Raw genomic sequence first — 16,299 nt, 5'->3', positions numbered from 1 at the left:
TCTGGAGGAGGGCCCCCCGCCGGCCTGTGGGGGCACCCCACTGCTTCAGAGCTCTCTCACAAATGTAATTACTTGAACAAGATGGCTGGTCTTTTCTCTCCTACCTGACCGCGAGCTCCTGGGGCCAGAGTTCTATCCATCTTCTAAGCCACCCTGCTCCAGTGTCTTGTAGATAGTTGGCACTCAACACATGAAGCGTTGGGGGCTTGAATGGAGACCCCTGTGGCGAGAGGGGTAAATGCACGCGGAGATCATTTCTCCTCAGTCCCTTCCCCACTCCAGGGCTGCTTGTTTGGCCCCCACTGGGCTGCGGAGGGCAAGTGAGCCCCCCAGGGGAACCATGGGCCCAGACACCGAGGTGGTCACACACGTGCCAGTATGTGGTAAGCGGCCAGCCCGGCCAGGGTGGGGAAACCAAGGCCCCGAGAGCCATAGTAGTGAGCTTACAGAGGACTCATGCAACCTGGGCAGGGAGCTGAGCCAGAAACCTCCCGACTCCTGGGCACCCAACCTGGCCTCCGGCCCCCACATCTGTAGCTCTGGGACTGACTTTCCCTGATAGCCGGGCCCCCTGGGAGCTGTGTGTGCCAGGGCCAAGGCAGACAGCGGGATGGGGGGTGGGAGGAGACGCCTGTAGGCCCCGAGTTCCTTTACTCTCCTGAACAGACGGGGCCAGAGCCCCGAGCAGCCAGGCCCCCTGCTCCCTTCATTGTTCCCTGTGATGGTTTCCAGATGCCGAGGAGCCCCGGGTTTGGGGCTGAGCCAGGCCAGCCCTCCCCCAGCACCCCGCCGCCACCTCCCCGCCAGTCCTGTTTTCAAAGAGCTGTCGCCCCGCTGCAGCCCAGCAGCCCCACTGCCCTGCAGCCAGCTCAGCTCTGGCCATCAGGAGCCCGGTGCTCTGTTCCCGGCGCTGACCCTGACTTCCTGTACGGCTTGGGCTAGTCATTTGCCTTCTCTCTGTGCCTCGGTTTCCAGGGCTGTGGAAGAGGCATGTGGGGAGGGGGCCAGGGGACAGAAGACGGTGTCTGATTGACACTGCTACTTCAACAGACTGGCAGCAGTAGCATCTAGAGCAGTGGTTCCCAAAGTGCATCTCCCGCCTAGCAGCAGCAGCACCACAAACTTATGAGAGATGCGGGTTCTCAGGCCCACCCCAGACCTATCGGTCCTGCGCCTCCACGGGTGGGGCAGGCAGCCTGTGTTCTAACGAACCCCCCACCCTCACCCCCGCTGGTTCTGACACATGCTCAAGTCTGAGGAGCTACCTTCATTCTAGAATTATGAGCCTGGGTATCTAGACTCGGGGAAATGGAATGCAGCTGTGCGGCCCTGGAAATAAGCCTCAGTTCCTTGGTAAGGGAAATGGATCTATGGGCCTACCTCTCAGCAGGTTAAGTGAGACAGTTAACACTGGTCAGCCAGGTTCCCCCCGCCCCCACCCCCACCCCCGAGGGCAGGGCCCTCGTCTGTCAGGCCCATGCCACCATGTCCACACTTTCAAGGATCTGGCCTGGAACCCTAGCAGAGGGGCCCGGGTCCAGGGCGCAGGGCACAGGGACACTGCTTTCCTTCACAGGTGTGAAGTGGGCCCTGGCGCCACCTGAGGGGTCTGTGGCACAGAGCGACAAGAGGGGCCTCTCCGGGTGCAGAGACCAGAAAAGGGTCCCCATGCCTGGGAGCAATCAAGGAAGGCTTCCAGGGGGAAGCTTCCACCAGAGTGGGCTGGGAGACGCGGTACGCCAGGTGGTAAGACTGGCGTGTACAGAGGTGAATGTGAGAAGGAGTACCAGTAGCTCGGCCCCCTCTCCTGACATGGGTACACACTCTCTTTCCTCCCTTCTCAGGGCACCAGAAGGGTTATTAGTCATGTGGGGCTGCCTGCAGACAAGGGCGAGGACACTTCCAATGCCCACCCCAAAAAGTCAGAGCTGGAGGCCATCCGGGAGGCATGTGGCATTGTGGGAGTCAGCCAGGCCTGGGTTTGGATTGACTGCTTCCTGGCTGTGTAACCTTAGGCAAATCTTCCAACCTCTCTGTGCCTTGGATTCCCCATCGATAGGGGCTATAGTGAGGATAGAGTCGCCGGTGGAGGCTACGCTACACATAGGCAGGAACTGTGAGGGTTGTGTAGCTGGGGGACCTGGGACCCGGGGAGGGGGAGGGGGCATCTGGGGGCACCACGCAGAGCTCCTAGAGCCACACTGCGCTGAGCACCCTTGCCATTGGGGACAGTGGGGAAGGGACGGTGAGGAAGCACGNTGAGCTGTCAGCACAGAGCCAGACATGGGGCTTGAACCCACAAACTCCAAGATCATGACCTGAGCTGGAGTCGGACACTTAAACGACCGAGCCACGCAGGCGCCCCCACAGCACACTTCTAGACTAGTGGGAAATAAGAAGGCAGAAATGGTTAAGTTTGGGATGAAATCTCTGGCATGCTAGAGGCCGGGTCAGGGCAGGACATGACCCGCAGCCAAGCAAGTAGTGCAGACCGCAGGGTCCCCTGGGAGTTTGGGGAGCTGGGGCCTTCTCTTGGGGAGGGTTGTCAGCTAGCGCAGGAGCCTGGGACTCAGAAGATGGAGTAGGCACCTTAAGGAGAGCAGTTAACTTTGTCTAGGCGGAGGGAGGCCAGAGGGCATGGCCTTTGAGCTTGGCCTTGAAGGATACCTGGACAAAAAAAAAAAAAGGATACCTGGGCATTCACTAGGTAGAGAGACGTTTGGGGCCGAGGAAACAGGAGGAGGAAAGGCATGGGCCTGGGGGTCCGGGGAACAAGAAGGACACAGCATTTGCAGAAAATGATATTGTTGTTCCAAGTGTTAAGTTTTATAGGAGGGAGTGGCTGCTACCAAGGTGAGAAGGTCATCTGGGGGGAATGGCACCTAGGTGGCTCAGTCCCTTAAGCCTCCACGACTTAGGTCATGATTTCATGTTTCATGAGTTCTAGCCCTGCATCGGGCTTGCTGCCATCAGCCCTGAGCTTGATTCGGATCCTCTGTCTTCTTCTCTCTCTTCCTCCACCCCACTCAACGATCGTTCTCTCTCTGTCAAAAATAAAAAAGTAAACCTTCAAAAAAAAAGAAGAAGAAGGTTATCTGGGCCCGATGGGGAAGGAGCCTTTGGTGTTTTGCCTCAGTCCTGCAGGTTGACGGCAGGGGTGGGGGGGTGTCCTAGCCTGCTGTGGTCATTAAACTACCTGGGGAGACTGCCTGGCTGAACCCCGGTTGTGGCTGGAGCGAGGGAGGGGCCGCTCAGAAGGGCTTGCAGAGCAAATGAGCCGCCTAGACAGGGGCGTGCAGGGACCTGGGAACCCGCCCAGAGCAAATGGTCTTCGGACTCAGTAGCACCCAGCAGTGGGTGAACCGCAGGGCGGCTGCAGACCTGACATCCATCTCCTGCAGCGGCCGTGGGATTGTAGTGCTCCCTGCAGCCACGGGAGGGGAGGAAAATCCAGATCTTTTGCAATCGCTATGATTCGGATGTTTTTCACCCCTTTGGACTGGCCCCTCTTCCCCTCCCCGCCCCTGAGCTCCGATCCATGTGGTTTGCTAGTGGAGGAAAGCCAGAAGCAGGAAACAGATAACTCAGGGAGTGGTTGTTCATGTGATTAAAAAGTCTTTGCTTTCCAAAAAGTTTAGCCCCAAAGCACTTCTCATTGCCTGGCCTCGGGTGGGGTTTGGAAAGAGGGGTTTCTTGCCAGGGCTCCTCAGGGCACAGGCACCGGGGCTGCGGCCATGGGGGGGGCATTGGGGGGGCCTGGAGGGGCTCCTTGGTCCGGGTGTCCGTTTCTGCTTTAGTTCCGCCCTCTCTCTCACCTCGCCAGTCACTCCTCTCCCAGCCCCTGCTCCGTCTTGCTCACTCTCGGCTCTCAGCCTTCCCCACCCTCCCCCTCCCGTCCCNNGGCCCTCCCCTCCTCTCCACCCCCCCCCACTCCATGCCCCCTCCCCAGGGTTTTCCTGAGACCTTTTCCTGGCACTGTGAAAGCTTCCATTGTTCCCCGGCACTTTGACAAACCCTAGTGTTGTGGAATCAGGATGGCATTTTTGCGGTGGCTTTGGGCTGGGAACGGGGTGGGAGGGGTGACAGGAGGCTGGGCTGCAGCAGGAACCCAGGAAAGGGGAGGGGGCCCCCGGGGGAGGTGGCCAGGACGTCTGTGCTCAGACAAGGGGGCCCTTGAGGCTCCAGAGGAAACCCAGGGTGGCTTCTGGCCTCGTCCTCCCTCCCTCCCGGCAGCCCACAGGCCGCGTGGCCCAGCCCACCTGTCCCGCTGATCCCTGCTTCCTCTGGGGCCTCCTCTGCAGGCCGTGTGAGTGCGGGGGGCTTTGGAGGGTCCCTAAAGCAGCGTCCCAGAGCATGGGGGAAGGAAAGCGTGGGTGTCAGCACTGGACAGACCTGATCTCAGAACCTGGCCCTGTTGCTTACTAATTATGTGACTTTACACAAGTTCACTGCCCCTCTCCCAAGCCTCAGTTTCCCTCTCTGTCATTAGGGTTAAGAGTGATGATTTTGTAGGGCTGTTGCATCGATTGGAGATCATCTCCAGTGTCATGCACATTGGCACCGTGCCTGTCGCCTGGGAGGGTGAAGTATCATCTCTGCCCAAAGGCGTGGGTCCAAGACTGTTTCTCCAAGTGTGAACCCCACTTGGGCCAGAGCCTGAAAGTGTGTGGTTGCCGGCATCTGTGACTGGTGTGGACCGCAGCTGGAGAAAGGGTCACAGGGCTGACCTTGTTGGAAGGCCCCACTGTGAGAACATTCCTCGCTTGTCTTCCTGGAATGTTCCACAGAGCCTGGTGCAGAGTAGGTGCTCAGTAAATGTTAGTTGAATGACTGAGTAATTGATCTGCTGCCGAGGGGCTGGGGATCAGAGGTGGGGTGCCCATGTTCCTGGGCACAGACTTGTTCTCGAATTTTCTCACAGCCATTTCATGGAGAGGCTGTGCAGGAGAGAAGCATCGCTTTGGGGCTAGCAGATTGGGTTCATATCTCAACTCCATGGCGGGGGGGAGGGGGCTGTACGGGTTGCTTGGCCTCTCTGGGCCTCGGTTTACAATTCCATCAAATGGAGAGACTGTGGTTGGAAGCAGCTGGCACATAGTAGGTGCTCACTAAATGTCTATGTCTGAGCTTCTCCAGAAGAGCCCCTCATTTGCAGGTGAAGAGATGGGAGATATGCATGGGAGAACCAGAACCCGAACCTGGGCCTCGGGCCACAGCCGCTGTTCATTCCGAGGGCAAAAGGGTGAGCTTGAGGAAGGCAGGGGGAAGCGGGGCTCTCAAGAGAGGGGAATCCAGGAGAGGGGCAGCGCCCCCTCCAGGGAGGGCCCCTAGAATCCAGAACGAGTCCTCAGAACCCTCTTAAACTTTCTAGGCGGAGCCAGCGAAGCCGAGCAAGGGCTTCTGGGATGACCGCCCCTGCCCCGTCAGCCTCTGTGGGGAAGGGCATCTCAAAGTCCTGACGCCTGGGGCTCTTCCTCTCCCAACTGTGGGCCAGGAGCACCCAGGCACCTGGCTGCAAGACAGCCTGCAGACAGGGTGGGACAGGGAGCCAGCAAGGAGCCCATCTGCTCCTTATTTCCTCCCCTGCTCCTGGCTCCAGCGCTCGCCTCTCAGCTGATGCACTGTGGGCCGCCCAGCGCTCCACAGCAGAGAGGGGCGCGTGAGTGGGGCTGCTGGGCACACGCTGACTTCTGGGCCTCGGGGAGGACAGTGGCCCTGCCTAGCAGTCAGTGCCACCCTCCCTCTGGAGGTGGAGAAGCTGAGGCCCAGAGACAGGATGAGACGCCTCCAGGGCCACCCAGCTTGCCAGGTCCCATAACAGTAACAGCCATTTCCTGTGTCTCTCCATCCTGGCTAGGAGGGTTCCTTATCTTCGTGCAATCCTGGCATGTTGCAGGGCCACTCGAGAAGGGGCTTGAGTCAGGCGGCTTGGATTCAAATCTAGACTCCACCACTTGCTGGCAGCATGGCCTTGGGCAGGTTACTTTAACCTCTTCGTGCCTCAGTGTTGTTGTCTGAAACCTGGGAATGATCATACTTAGCTCATAAGGTAGTGCTTGTAGGAGTACAAGGGCCCTGACCAGAGCGTGGCTGTTATTGTGTCCCAGAGCTTGGCTGGGCACAGGCTGCTCTCTCCCAGGCAGGCAGAGGTGGGGCCGCCGGGGCTGGGGTGAGGCCCGTGGCCGGGACCACAGCCAGAACCCTGTATCCAGAGAGCAGAGCCCGTGCATCCCTGGGGGCGGAACCCAGCACAGAGTCCTGACATGTAGGGGACATAGCATCAGCCGGCCCACGCTGCCGCTCCCTCTGGGGCCCAGGGTCCCTGGGACTCTCTGCCACAAGCTATCGGAGGCGACAATGTCCTCTCCCCGCAGAAGGGACTCCATCCACAAGGGGCCGAGAGGACAGCAGGCTTCACCCTCGAGGCTTACTCACTCTGGGTGGGACTCCAGGAAACAGGGGCAGGGAAATCTACTGGCAGACTGACCAGCCAAGCTCTTATGTCATGTGACAGGTGTGGATACTTCCCAGCTGCCCTCAAAATTGAAGGAGTGGATGGAATCTAAGAGGTGGGAAGTCTGCTCGGCGGCCGGGGCGGGGCCGCTCTATGGACATGGCACGGGCCGACGGAACCAGCGCCCAGAGCTCGGCCAATGTCTAGCAAGTCCCAGGGGCCACGCCTGCAGGGGCAAAGGGGGACAAGTGTGGGCAGAGTTGCCATCTGAGGGGTTGCCACCACCTTGGGAAAGCATAGGGCGCCCCCTCGTGGGCAGGAGGGGCTCCCAGGCCTGGGAGTCGGAGGAGGAACCACCAAAGTCACACCTACTTATTAAAGACAATTCCCCAATTAGAATAGAGAATCCTGTCCCCCGGAGGCAACTTCTGAAAGCTTCTGTCTTCCTGCCGGCCCTTTCCGTGCACACTTTTCCTTTTTACAGTTTTACTCGGGGAGCAGCCTATATCCTATCACTTGTCTTGTTTTCTTTACCAACATTTCCCCAGACTCTTAAAAAATTCCTCGTAAGCATTTTCACGGCTTTGCTGTCATTCATCCAATGGGTGTGGCATCACTGAGGGAACGAGGGCATTGGTGTTCACATCATAAACAATGCTGAACATTCTGGAACACCCTGTTGGTCCACATCTCTGATGATTTCCTTAGGATGGTTGCCCAGAAATAGATTTGCTGGGGGAAATGGACATTTCTAAAAGCTGGGGGAAGGCTGGTGGCCAATTCGTGCTGTAGGAATCTAGCAGGAAATATACCTGTTCAGCTCCCCTCGCAGCAGCGTCTGGGATTGCCCTCTCTCCGTGCCTGCTGGTTGGCCTTCTCCAGCAACAAGACTTGCAAGTGCCCTCACGGTAATCTGGTCCAGCTGTCTGACCGAGACAGAAGTCTCCTCGGCAGCCTCCCTGAGAGCGGTGTACACAGCCTCTGCTTGCATACCACCGGTGACGGGCAGCTCACCATCTTACCATCACCCATAAGACATCTCATGAGCAGCTGGGAAGAAAACAGGGAGCCGTGCCCAGATAGTGTCAACATCATCTGCATCTCTTCTCGAGCGGCAGGCTTGCCTGGATGGCCCTTCCCACAACCTGCCCAGCTTTGCCCTCAGCTGCTGCTTGGCCCGGGTCCTCCTTTCTACCCCCGCAGCAGCTGCCCACTTCCCAGGCCGCCCTCTGCAAGGATTCTGGCCACAGTCTGGAGTCCAGGGCCACCCCCACCTGCCCGCTCAGTGCCTGGTTTGCCGTGTGTCCTGCAGCGAGGCATCTTGCCTCTCCGGCCCCCAGAGTCAAGGGTGCTTCGAGGGCTGGCGTGTCGAGCGTCAGTGAGCTTTGCCTGGGGCTGATGCGATTCCCCAGAGGGGTACGTGGCAGGGGCCCGGGTCAGGAGAGCGGGTCAGGCCTGGCATCCTTCCCAGCCTGGGCGGGTGGCGGTCCCTGCAGAGCCGTCGGCAGTCAGCGTCTGTTTCATGTTGAAGTTTATGAGAAGGGGCCGGCCTTTCTGGGAGGAGGCAGGGGGAAAGTGTGGGGGGTAGAGAAGTCTTTGTTCCGTCAAAAATTCCTCCTCCCTTTGGCCCTGCCCTCCTCTGTGAGCATAAACAGCTTTGGAGTAAGACCTTCCGGGAAGCGGCTCCTCGCTGCTGAGCGGAGAGCTGCCCACTGGCCCGTCTTCCCCGGCATCCACTGCCTCTTTACCCCTGCCCTGCAGGCCAGTTCTCCCCTCTGACCCGCAGCGGGGCAGAGCCGCCCAGCTGGGCTGAGCAGAGGGGCTGGGGGCGTTTCTCCTCCTGAGTACAGGCCTCGGCTTTGTGGCGGGGACACGCTCGGGGGGTGACAGACAGAAAAGGGAAGCCACACGTAGCCTTGTGGAAAAGCCCGCTGGGCCTAGTCCTGCTTCTCACACATCAGAAGCTGTTTGGCAAGTCCTGCCCCCTTCCCCGTGCCTTAGTCTCTCCTTCTGTTAAATGGGCTGATGATATTCCCTTTGCTCTCTGCCCGCAGCAGCCCAGAGTTTCCGTCCCCTCCCCTATCTTTCCTGGTTCCTCCCTGAAGATTTCAGAAGGTGAAAACACCTCACGCAGTCCCTTTCTTGCCTGCCACCTCCCCCATCTTGGGGGATAACGAGCTCACCCTCTACCAGCGCCCTCCCATCTCCGGGGGCTTTCCTCCTGTGTAAATCACAGCCCCAGCCTCTGCATCACCAGAATGCAGCTGCTACCCCTCCCTGCACCAGCCCCGGGAGAGAAGCACACTGAAATTGCTAATGGTCACTGAGCACCTGTAATGTCCAGCCGTCAGCTACCACCTTCCTGTGCATGAGTGCACCCCATCCTTCCAGCGGCCTGGGGAGCCGGGCCCTTGCCATTATCCTGGTTTCCAGATGAGGAAACCCAGGCACAGAAAGGTTGAGTCCCCCAGATCATCCCAGCAGAGGCAGAATGTGACCACCGGCACCTGGCCGTGACACCCAGGGTGTGCGCCATGTCCCACGCAGCGGGGTGTCCGTGGCTGGCCTGAGGGCCGGGTGGGGAAGTGCTGAGGACATCTGGTCCCGCAGGAGGCCTGGCCCCCGTCCCTGGGCCCTGCCCAGCGGTGCACACTCCCTACTAGATGGATAGCACCTCCAGACAGTGCTTTTCTACTCACACGGTGCGGTGATGCTTTCCGACCCCCTCCACCTCGGTCCTTCCTCTCATCCGCCTGCTTCTCTCTTTGGCGCACATTCTGTATCATCTTTTTCATGTGGGTTTCCTTCCGAAGCAGAGAATCTTTGGGAACCAAATTGTCGGCTCTGCCCCCGTCCTCACCTTTCACTCTGTCGAGTGACCCCCAGGATGGCTTGGCCCCCTCCCTCTGGTGCCCTGCCCCCCGGCCCTTCACCCCAGCTGCACGGCCTGTCGGTTTCTGAATCAAGAAGCCTGTAGAGCCAGATCCCAGAGTGGGCCTGGCTGGTGGTGGCCTCCCAATTTCCCCCTTCAATCAAGGAGTCTCAAGGGCTACCCTTGGTGAGGCACCCCATGCCTACCATCACCCCCCTTTTAAATGTAGATGCCATTATGAATAGAGACGCCAGGGAAGGAGTTCACCTAGTATTTATTTCAGGACTGCTGGGAAGGGAGGCCAGAGAAGCTAGGGTTGCTTAGACGCTGTGGGCACCAGGCACCAGGGAGGAAGGGGGGCACCAGAAGGGCGTCGAGGGCTCACTGCACACCCACTGTCTTCACACCTGCAGAGCTCTACGCCTGACCCCTCCGCTGCAGTTTGGCTGGAGCCTGGACGCTGACTGTCTCCCGAGTGTCCCCCTTGGCACAACCAGCCTCTCTCTCAGACCTGCCAGTGCTGGGAGCCAGCCCCGCCTCCAAGCTCGGGCTGAACCTCCTCCCCAGGATATTATGGCCGCCAGGAAGGCCAGTAAAGATCTAGACACATTAGGCAGCAGGCCCGAAAGATCCGGACAGTATTGTTGTCACTTTCTAAGTTTAGGTTTACACACTCAGTACCTATGTCCCTTTTCAGTGTGTTGCCTGAAATCCTAGCAGGCTGTCACCGAGTGGCGGTATTGGCTCTTGGGAATAAGAGACATGGTTCCTGAAGGAAGAAATCATTGCTTTGTATGCTGCTGTTCTTCTATACTAGTAAACAATAATCATAACAAATACTGCCGTTTTACGTATCAGGCACTGTTCTAAGTGTTTTACATGCATTATCTCGTGTGATCTTCAAAACAGTCGGATGGTGGTTCCTGTCATTATCTCTGTGTAACTTGCGCAAGATCGCAAAGCTAGGATTTCAGTCCCGAGTCTGTGCTCTTGACCTTTATGCGCGAACGGGCTGGAGAGGAGCAGGACTGTAGAGGTCCATCGCCTTGGAGCCCAGACGATTGGAGCTTCTTAAACTTAATGGCACAGGGATTCCCTGGGGCTCTTGTTAAAATGCAGATTCTGATGCAATCAATCTAAGGCGGAGCCTGAGTCCACGCATTTCGAACAAGCTTGCAGGTGATGCTGTGGATGCTAGTCTAGTGCCCACATTTTGAATATCCGCAGTGGAGAACCTGTGGGTAAGCCTGTGTCAGACCAAAGCCTGCAAGTGCCAGGTATGTGATGTAAATGCAGGGAGCAGTTGGTCGGAACAGACGCCGCGGATGTGTAGTCGGTGTGATGGGGCCACTCCCCAGCCTCAGCGGATAGTCACCAGCAAGATTTCTGGACCAATGTGGTCCTATTTCTAGGTGAAATTTCCCATTTTCTTTTTAAAAACTTCTTTTTTAATGCTTATTATTTTTAAGAGAGAGAGAGAGACAGACAGAGCACAAGCAGGGGAGGGGCTGAGAGAGAGGGAGACACCGAGTCTGAAGCAGGCCTCAGGCTCCGAGCTGTCAGCACAGAGCTTGACACTGGGCTCGAACTTACAGACTGCGAGGTCATGACCCGAGCTGAAGTTAGCGCTTAATCGACTGAGCCACCCAGGTGCCCCTGAAATCTCCCATTTTTGAATACTGAGGCAACTCATCCAACTTTATAAAATGCCTTGCAAAAAAATAAAATAAAATAAAATACCTTGCAGCTTGTATGTAAATGTTTATAGCAGCATAATTCATAATAGCCAAAAATTAGCAACCACCCAAACATCTATCACGTGATGAATGAATAAGAAAATACGGCATGTCTACACGATGGGATAGTATCTGGCAACAAGAAGGAATGAAGGTCTGATACATGCTCCTGCATGGATGAACCTTAAAAGCATTACACCGAATGGAAGAAGCCAGACACAAGGAGACAATTTTTGTGTGATTCCTCTTTTTTTTTTTTAATGTTCATTTAATTTTGAGAGACAGAGACAGAGCGTGAGCAGGGGAGGGGCAGAGAGAGGAGACACAGAATCCAAAGCAGGCCCCAGGCTGCGAGCTGTCAGCACAGAGCCTGACGCAGGGCTTGGACTCATGAACTGTGAGATCATGACCTGAGCTGAAGTCGGAGGCTTAACCGACGGAGCCACCCAGGTGGCCCTTGTGTGATTCCTCTTATATGAACTATCTAGAACAGAGAAATCTATAGAAACAGACAGTAGATTAATTGTTGCCCAGGGCTAGGTAGGGTGAGAAGGTAGAGGTAGTCTGTCAAGTGACTTAATGGATATAGGGTTTCTTTTGAGGTGGGGGGCAATGACAGAATGTTCTAAAATTAGATTGTGGTGAAGGGTAACATAAAACTCTGTGAGTATACTAAAGCCCACTGAATGCTCTACCTTTACAGGTGAAATGCGGGGTATGTGAATCATACCTTGACAAAGCTGCTAAACCCAAAACCAAAAATGCCATGCAGAGGAGAATCAGTCCCTTCAATAGATAAAGTGCAGTTACAAATCAAGAAGAAAAATAACAAACCCCAGCGGTGAAAAGATTACAGAGGACACACACCCACACACATCACACATTAACAAAGGAAGCACAGTGATTCTTAAATGCACGGGAAATTCTCTCTTGCTCGTAATATAAGACATACAAGACAAAGCTACTCTGAGAAGACTTTCTACCTCTCAGATTGGCAACAGGGACAGCTATTCTGGGGAGGAAGTGGGACATTAAGTTGGAACCCTTGCAGTGGGGTGGGGGCGGGGGCCAGGGGCTGCTCATCATTATCCTCAAAAACTAAAAGTGCATATACCCGTTGACTCCGCAGTTTTATTTCTGGGAATTTATCTCCCACATGTCCCCTCACATGTGTGCGCGTGCACACACACACACACACACACACACACACAATTATGCACTGTTGCGCCGTCTGTAATAGTGGAAGAGCGGGAGAACCCAGACAGTCTGTCGTGCGCCTGGCACGCCCCACAGAGCCGGCATAGACGCCGTGCTGTGAGCTGTTAGACAGGATGCAGCAGGGCTGTTTGTACTGATGGCAGGGAAGAGATGGGTTATTGTATATCTCACCATCATAATAAGCCTGAGATAGCTTATTCAGTAAGAGAGGGAGGGTGCAGAATGGAATGTACAGCGTGTCCCTCAGTTGAGGGACGGGGACGAGTATGCATGTGTACGTGTTGTGTGTGCTTGTAAATGCGGAGCCGTCCCCGGGGTGGCGCGAAGGAAGCGAAGCTGGCCTCCTGGAGGGGAGCCGTGGCCGGGACCAGGGGGAGGGGAGACACACGTTCACGGGTACCAGGTTGCATGCGTTGTGCCTGCGTTGCCTCTCCAATAACCATTTAGGTTTATTTAGTTATTATTTTGAGAGAGGAAGAGAGTGCATGTGGAGGAGGGGCAGAGAGAGAGAGAGAAAGAGAGAATCCCAAGTGGGCTCTGCACTGCCAGTGCAGAGCCTGATGTGGGGCCTGAATCCATGAACCGCGTGAGACCATGACCCGAGCCGAAGTCGGACACCCAGCTGCCCGAGCCACCCAGGCGCCCCTCTCCAATAACCATTTAAACCACATCACCGTGTGGCCAAAGACAGGTGCATGTTGCCTCTGGCGGCCTTTTTACGACGTCTGAGTCAGAGAAGGAATTCCTGGCCACCATCACATAGTTTGGTCCCTGAAATCTAGAAAGGATGTGTAGCCTCCAGCACCTCCTCTCTTCTCTGTGTCCCTGGGAGGGTCTCCCAGCCTTGGGATCCCCAGTGTGCCCTGGGGGCAGTCCTGGTGTTTCCGGATGGGGACGAAAGGTGCCTGCACGTGGAGTATGAAGGCTGAAGGGGAAGACCAGGGCGGGGTGGGGGGGTGTAGGAACATCATTTTGGGCCGGTGGACCCCCATGCGCTATGTTTGCTTCCTTTCCTCTAGGCACGCCCCAAAGGTGAAGGTCTGACCCCGTACCAGGGCAAGAAGCGCTGTTTTGGCGAGTATAAGTGCCCCAAGTGCAAGAGAAAATGGATGAGCGGGAACTCCTGGGCCAACATGGGGCAGGAGTGCATCAAGTGCCACATCAACGTGTACCCGCATAAGCAGGTGAGGGGGGGTGGTGCTGGGAGCAGGGGAGGGTTGGGGGGCTGCCTGGAGCAGGGGAGTGGGAGGGGCTCTCTGAAGAACATTGCCGGGGAGGGTGACTTTGTCCCTATTGGGCCTTGGTTTACTCCTACATATGACAAGGATGAGACTGGAGCTCTCCACATTGGACCCCATTTATCTCATCCGAAATGGGGGTGAGGGAGCGCCATTTCCCCAGGAAGGAGGGTAAAGGAGCAACTTCACCAAGACCCTGGGACCTCAGAGCCCGGGTGAAATTATATAAATGAGCTGGGGGTGCTGTTGTGAGATGAGCAGCAGGGCACTCGCTCCAGAGAACACGTATCTCGTTCATTTGCTCGCTTATTTGACTCGTGTATACAGGACAGCCCCAGTGTACCGGGCACTGGGCACGGGGCTGGTGGCCAAGGTGCACCTGGGCGTGCTGGGGGCTGGGGGACAGAGGTGTTGAGGCAGCTCGTTCCAGGGAGGATCTACTCACTGCAGGCTACAAAGGGGAAGCCCGTTTACTTTGGGGCCTAAAGGATGGGAAGAAGCCAGGCCTGTCCCAGGTGGGGAACAGCCATCCAAAGAAGACAGTACAGCAGGTACAAATGCCCTGTGGCCTTAAGGATTGGCTGCTCAAGGCCCAAACCTCAGTGAAGAATCAGGAGAGCAGAGCGAGAGGAATGGGTGGGATGGGGTGGGTGCTCCCTCAAAACCCATGAGCAACAGAACTTTCAGCTTTATTTTGAGATGGTTATTCTGGGTGTGTGCAGATATTCGTCTTGGTGGGGCTGGCTGATCAAAAGCGAGGAGACCAGTGGGAAAGTCAGGCCATCCCATGCATGCTGGAACAGGTCTGAACCTAGGAGGTGGCCTTGGACCTGCGTTCAACACAAGTGTCACCGGATTGGATGTGGAAGAGGAGGGAGGGGCAGGAATCCAGAACTATCACCCTTGAGTGGATGGAGGTGGGCAGCCTGGGCTGGGGGCGGGGCAGGGTGAGACCCAGGTATCCCAAATAAAAGCAAGAGTTCTCTGATACACGTTACCTTTGAGATGTTCCTGAAAATATAAGTCCAGATGTCAAGAAGGCAGTTGGATTTGCTTTTGATGCTCATATGAGAAATCACAGCATCTCCTACGTAATTGGGTATCATTGACTTAGAGGCACTTAGGGAGTGGATGAGATTGCCTGCAGAATGTAGACAAAGTAGAGACAGAATTCCCCAGTCCACGTGTTGCAGAATCCCAGCACTGGGGGCTCAGAAAGAGGGAAAGATCCATCAAGGAACAGGACCGGGGAGCATGGAGTCCTGGAGGTCAAGTGGGCAGATGTGGTTGCTGCAGAGATGTCCAGTATAATGGCCATGGCTGAGTGCCCTTGAGATTTGGCAGCATGGAGGTAGTCCTCAAATTTCGCAGGGCACCACTTTTACAGGCATATCTCGTTGAACTGCAACTAAGATCTGAAAACCACTAAGCCAATGCTCTGCAGGTCAGACATCAGGAGATGTCGATTCCTAGCGGACCTGTTGTCTGGGACGGTGGCTGTGCAGTGATGATGGGGGCTGGAAGGGTTGGTGCGGCCAGGCTTCCTTGTCTACTCGCTCGAGGGGGTTTGACTGTAGAGAGGAGCACAGAGATGCGGCCGTCACCATAGTAGGGCAGGTGGCGCTGAGGTGGGTGTTACGGAGCTGGGCAGTTCTGGAACATGTCACAGGCAAGTGAGAAGGATCCAGAAGAAAGGAAAGGGCTGATGATACAGGAGCAAGAGGGCGATGCCTTACCATGGGCACAGGCGGGAGGGACGTCGGGGTGGCCAGGAAGGTGGCTTTAATGGTGCAAGGAAGAGGAGCTTCCCTTCCAAGGACAGGAGGTCTTCAGCTACAAATGAGAGTGAGGAGGGCTGTGGGGGCCTTGGGGAAGTTACGGAGGAGGACATGGCCCTAGCTGCGTCCCAGGCCCGGGGAGGTGTGAGGTTGTAACTGGCGCCGCCAGCCTGGTTCGGTGACTTGCTCCAGCAGGGTCACGGGGCAGGAGTGGGCTGGAGGCAGTGGATGGGGCAGAGGTTTGCCAGGATGGTATTCCAAGGGAGGAAGGCCGAAGAGCTGGCATATTTGGAGGAGTGTGATCACGCATGATCCTGGGATGTCAGCTGGGTGACCGGGAGGGGCGGCCAGAGGGGCCGTGATGGGAGGAGTGGATGAGGCAGAGCCCAGACCAGGTGGAGCTGCACAGAAAGCAGGTTTCTGAAGAACAAGTCCAGGGTGCAGCCAGGGGGGCAGTGAGAGAGAAGATCACCTTGACGATGGCGTGGGGGCACCGGGGAGCAGGGTGGGGGCCAGTCCTCCCTGTGTGGGCTGAGTCACCAAGAAGCTAACAGGAGCAGAGGGGTGGAGGAGGCAGGCCAGGAAGGGAGGGGGGGCCACTGAGGCTCTTGGGGAAGGCTCCCCCGAGGCACTGATGTTGGCTGAGCTGTGATGGAGACTTGCAGCCCCGATGTTGGCTGAGCTGTGATGGAGATTTGCAGGGGGCTGCGTGGGGGTGGCCGAGCGGGAGGGAACAGCTTGTGCGAAGTGGGGAGGACGGGGTCAGGCACAGAGCCCTGGGGGAGCTGAGGGGCGAAGCAGAGGTGAGGGGTGGGCGCTGGGCCACCTGGGACTGGCTCAGAGGCCATGGCGTAAAGTGTGGGCTTTATCCTGCTGGCAGCACTTGGGAGCCATCTGGGAGGATTCTCCTGGTTGAAACATTTTGTGATTTTATGACCCTCCTGCTGGCCTCCATTGCCTCTGTTTACAGACCTTTCCTCCCCCCCCATCGCCCCCCCCCCCC

The 16,299-nt window shown here is 56.7% G+C and overlaps 1 protein-coding gene across 1 annotated transcript in view; it reads left to right on the top strand.

Moving 5' to 3' along the window:
* The window catches only part of ZCCHC24 (zinc finger CCHC-type containing 24), a 58,060-nt gene that overhangs the window by 35,543 nt on the left and 6,218 nt on the right, over positions 1–16,299 (top strand). The window contains exon 3 of the mRNA XM_077746400.1: positions 13,300–13,464. Within this exon, the coding sequence (XP_077602526.1) occupies positions 13,300–13,464 (165 nt within the window). The remainder of the gene's footprint in view (positions 1–13,299; positions 13,465–16,299) is intronic.

Source organism: Crocuta crocuta, unplaced genomic scaffold (genome assembly GCF_008692635.1).
Source record: "Crocuta crocuta isolate KB4526 unplaced genomic scaffold, BGI_CrCroc_1.0 scaffold28, whole genome shotgun sequence".
Lineage (NCBI taxonomy): Eukaryota > Metazoa > Chordata > Mammalia > Carnivora > Hyaenidae > Crocuta > Crocuta crocuta.
Note: the sequence above shows the minus strand (reverse complement) of the source record. Positions and strands in the feature narration are given on the sequence as shown.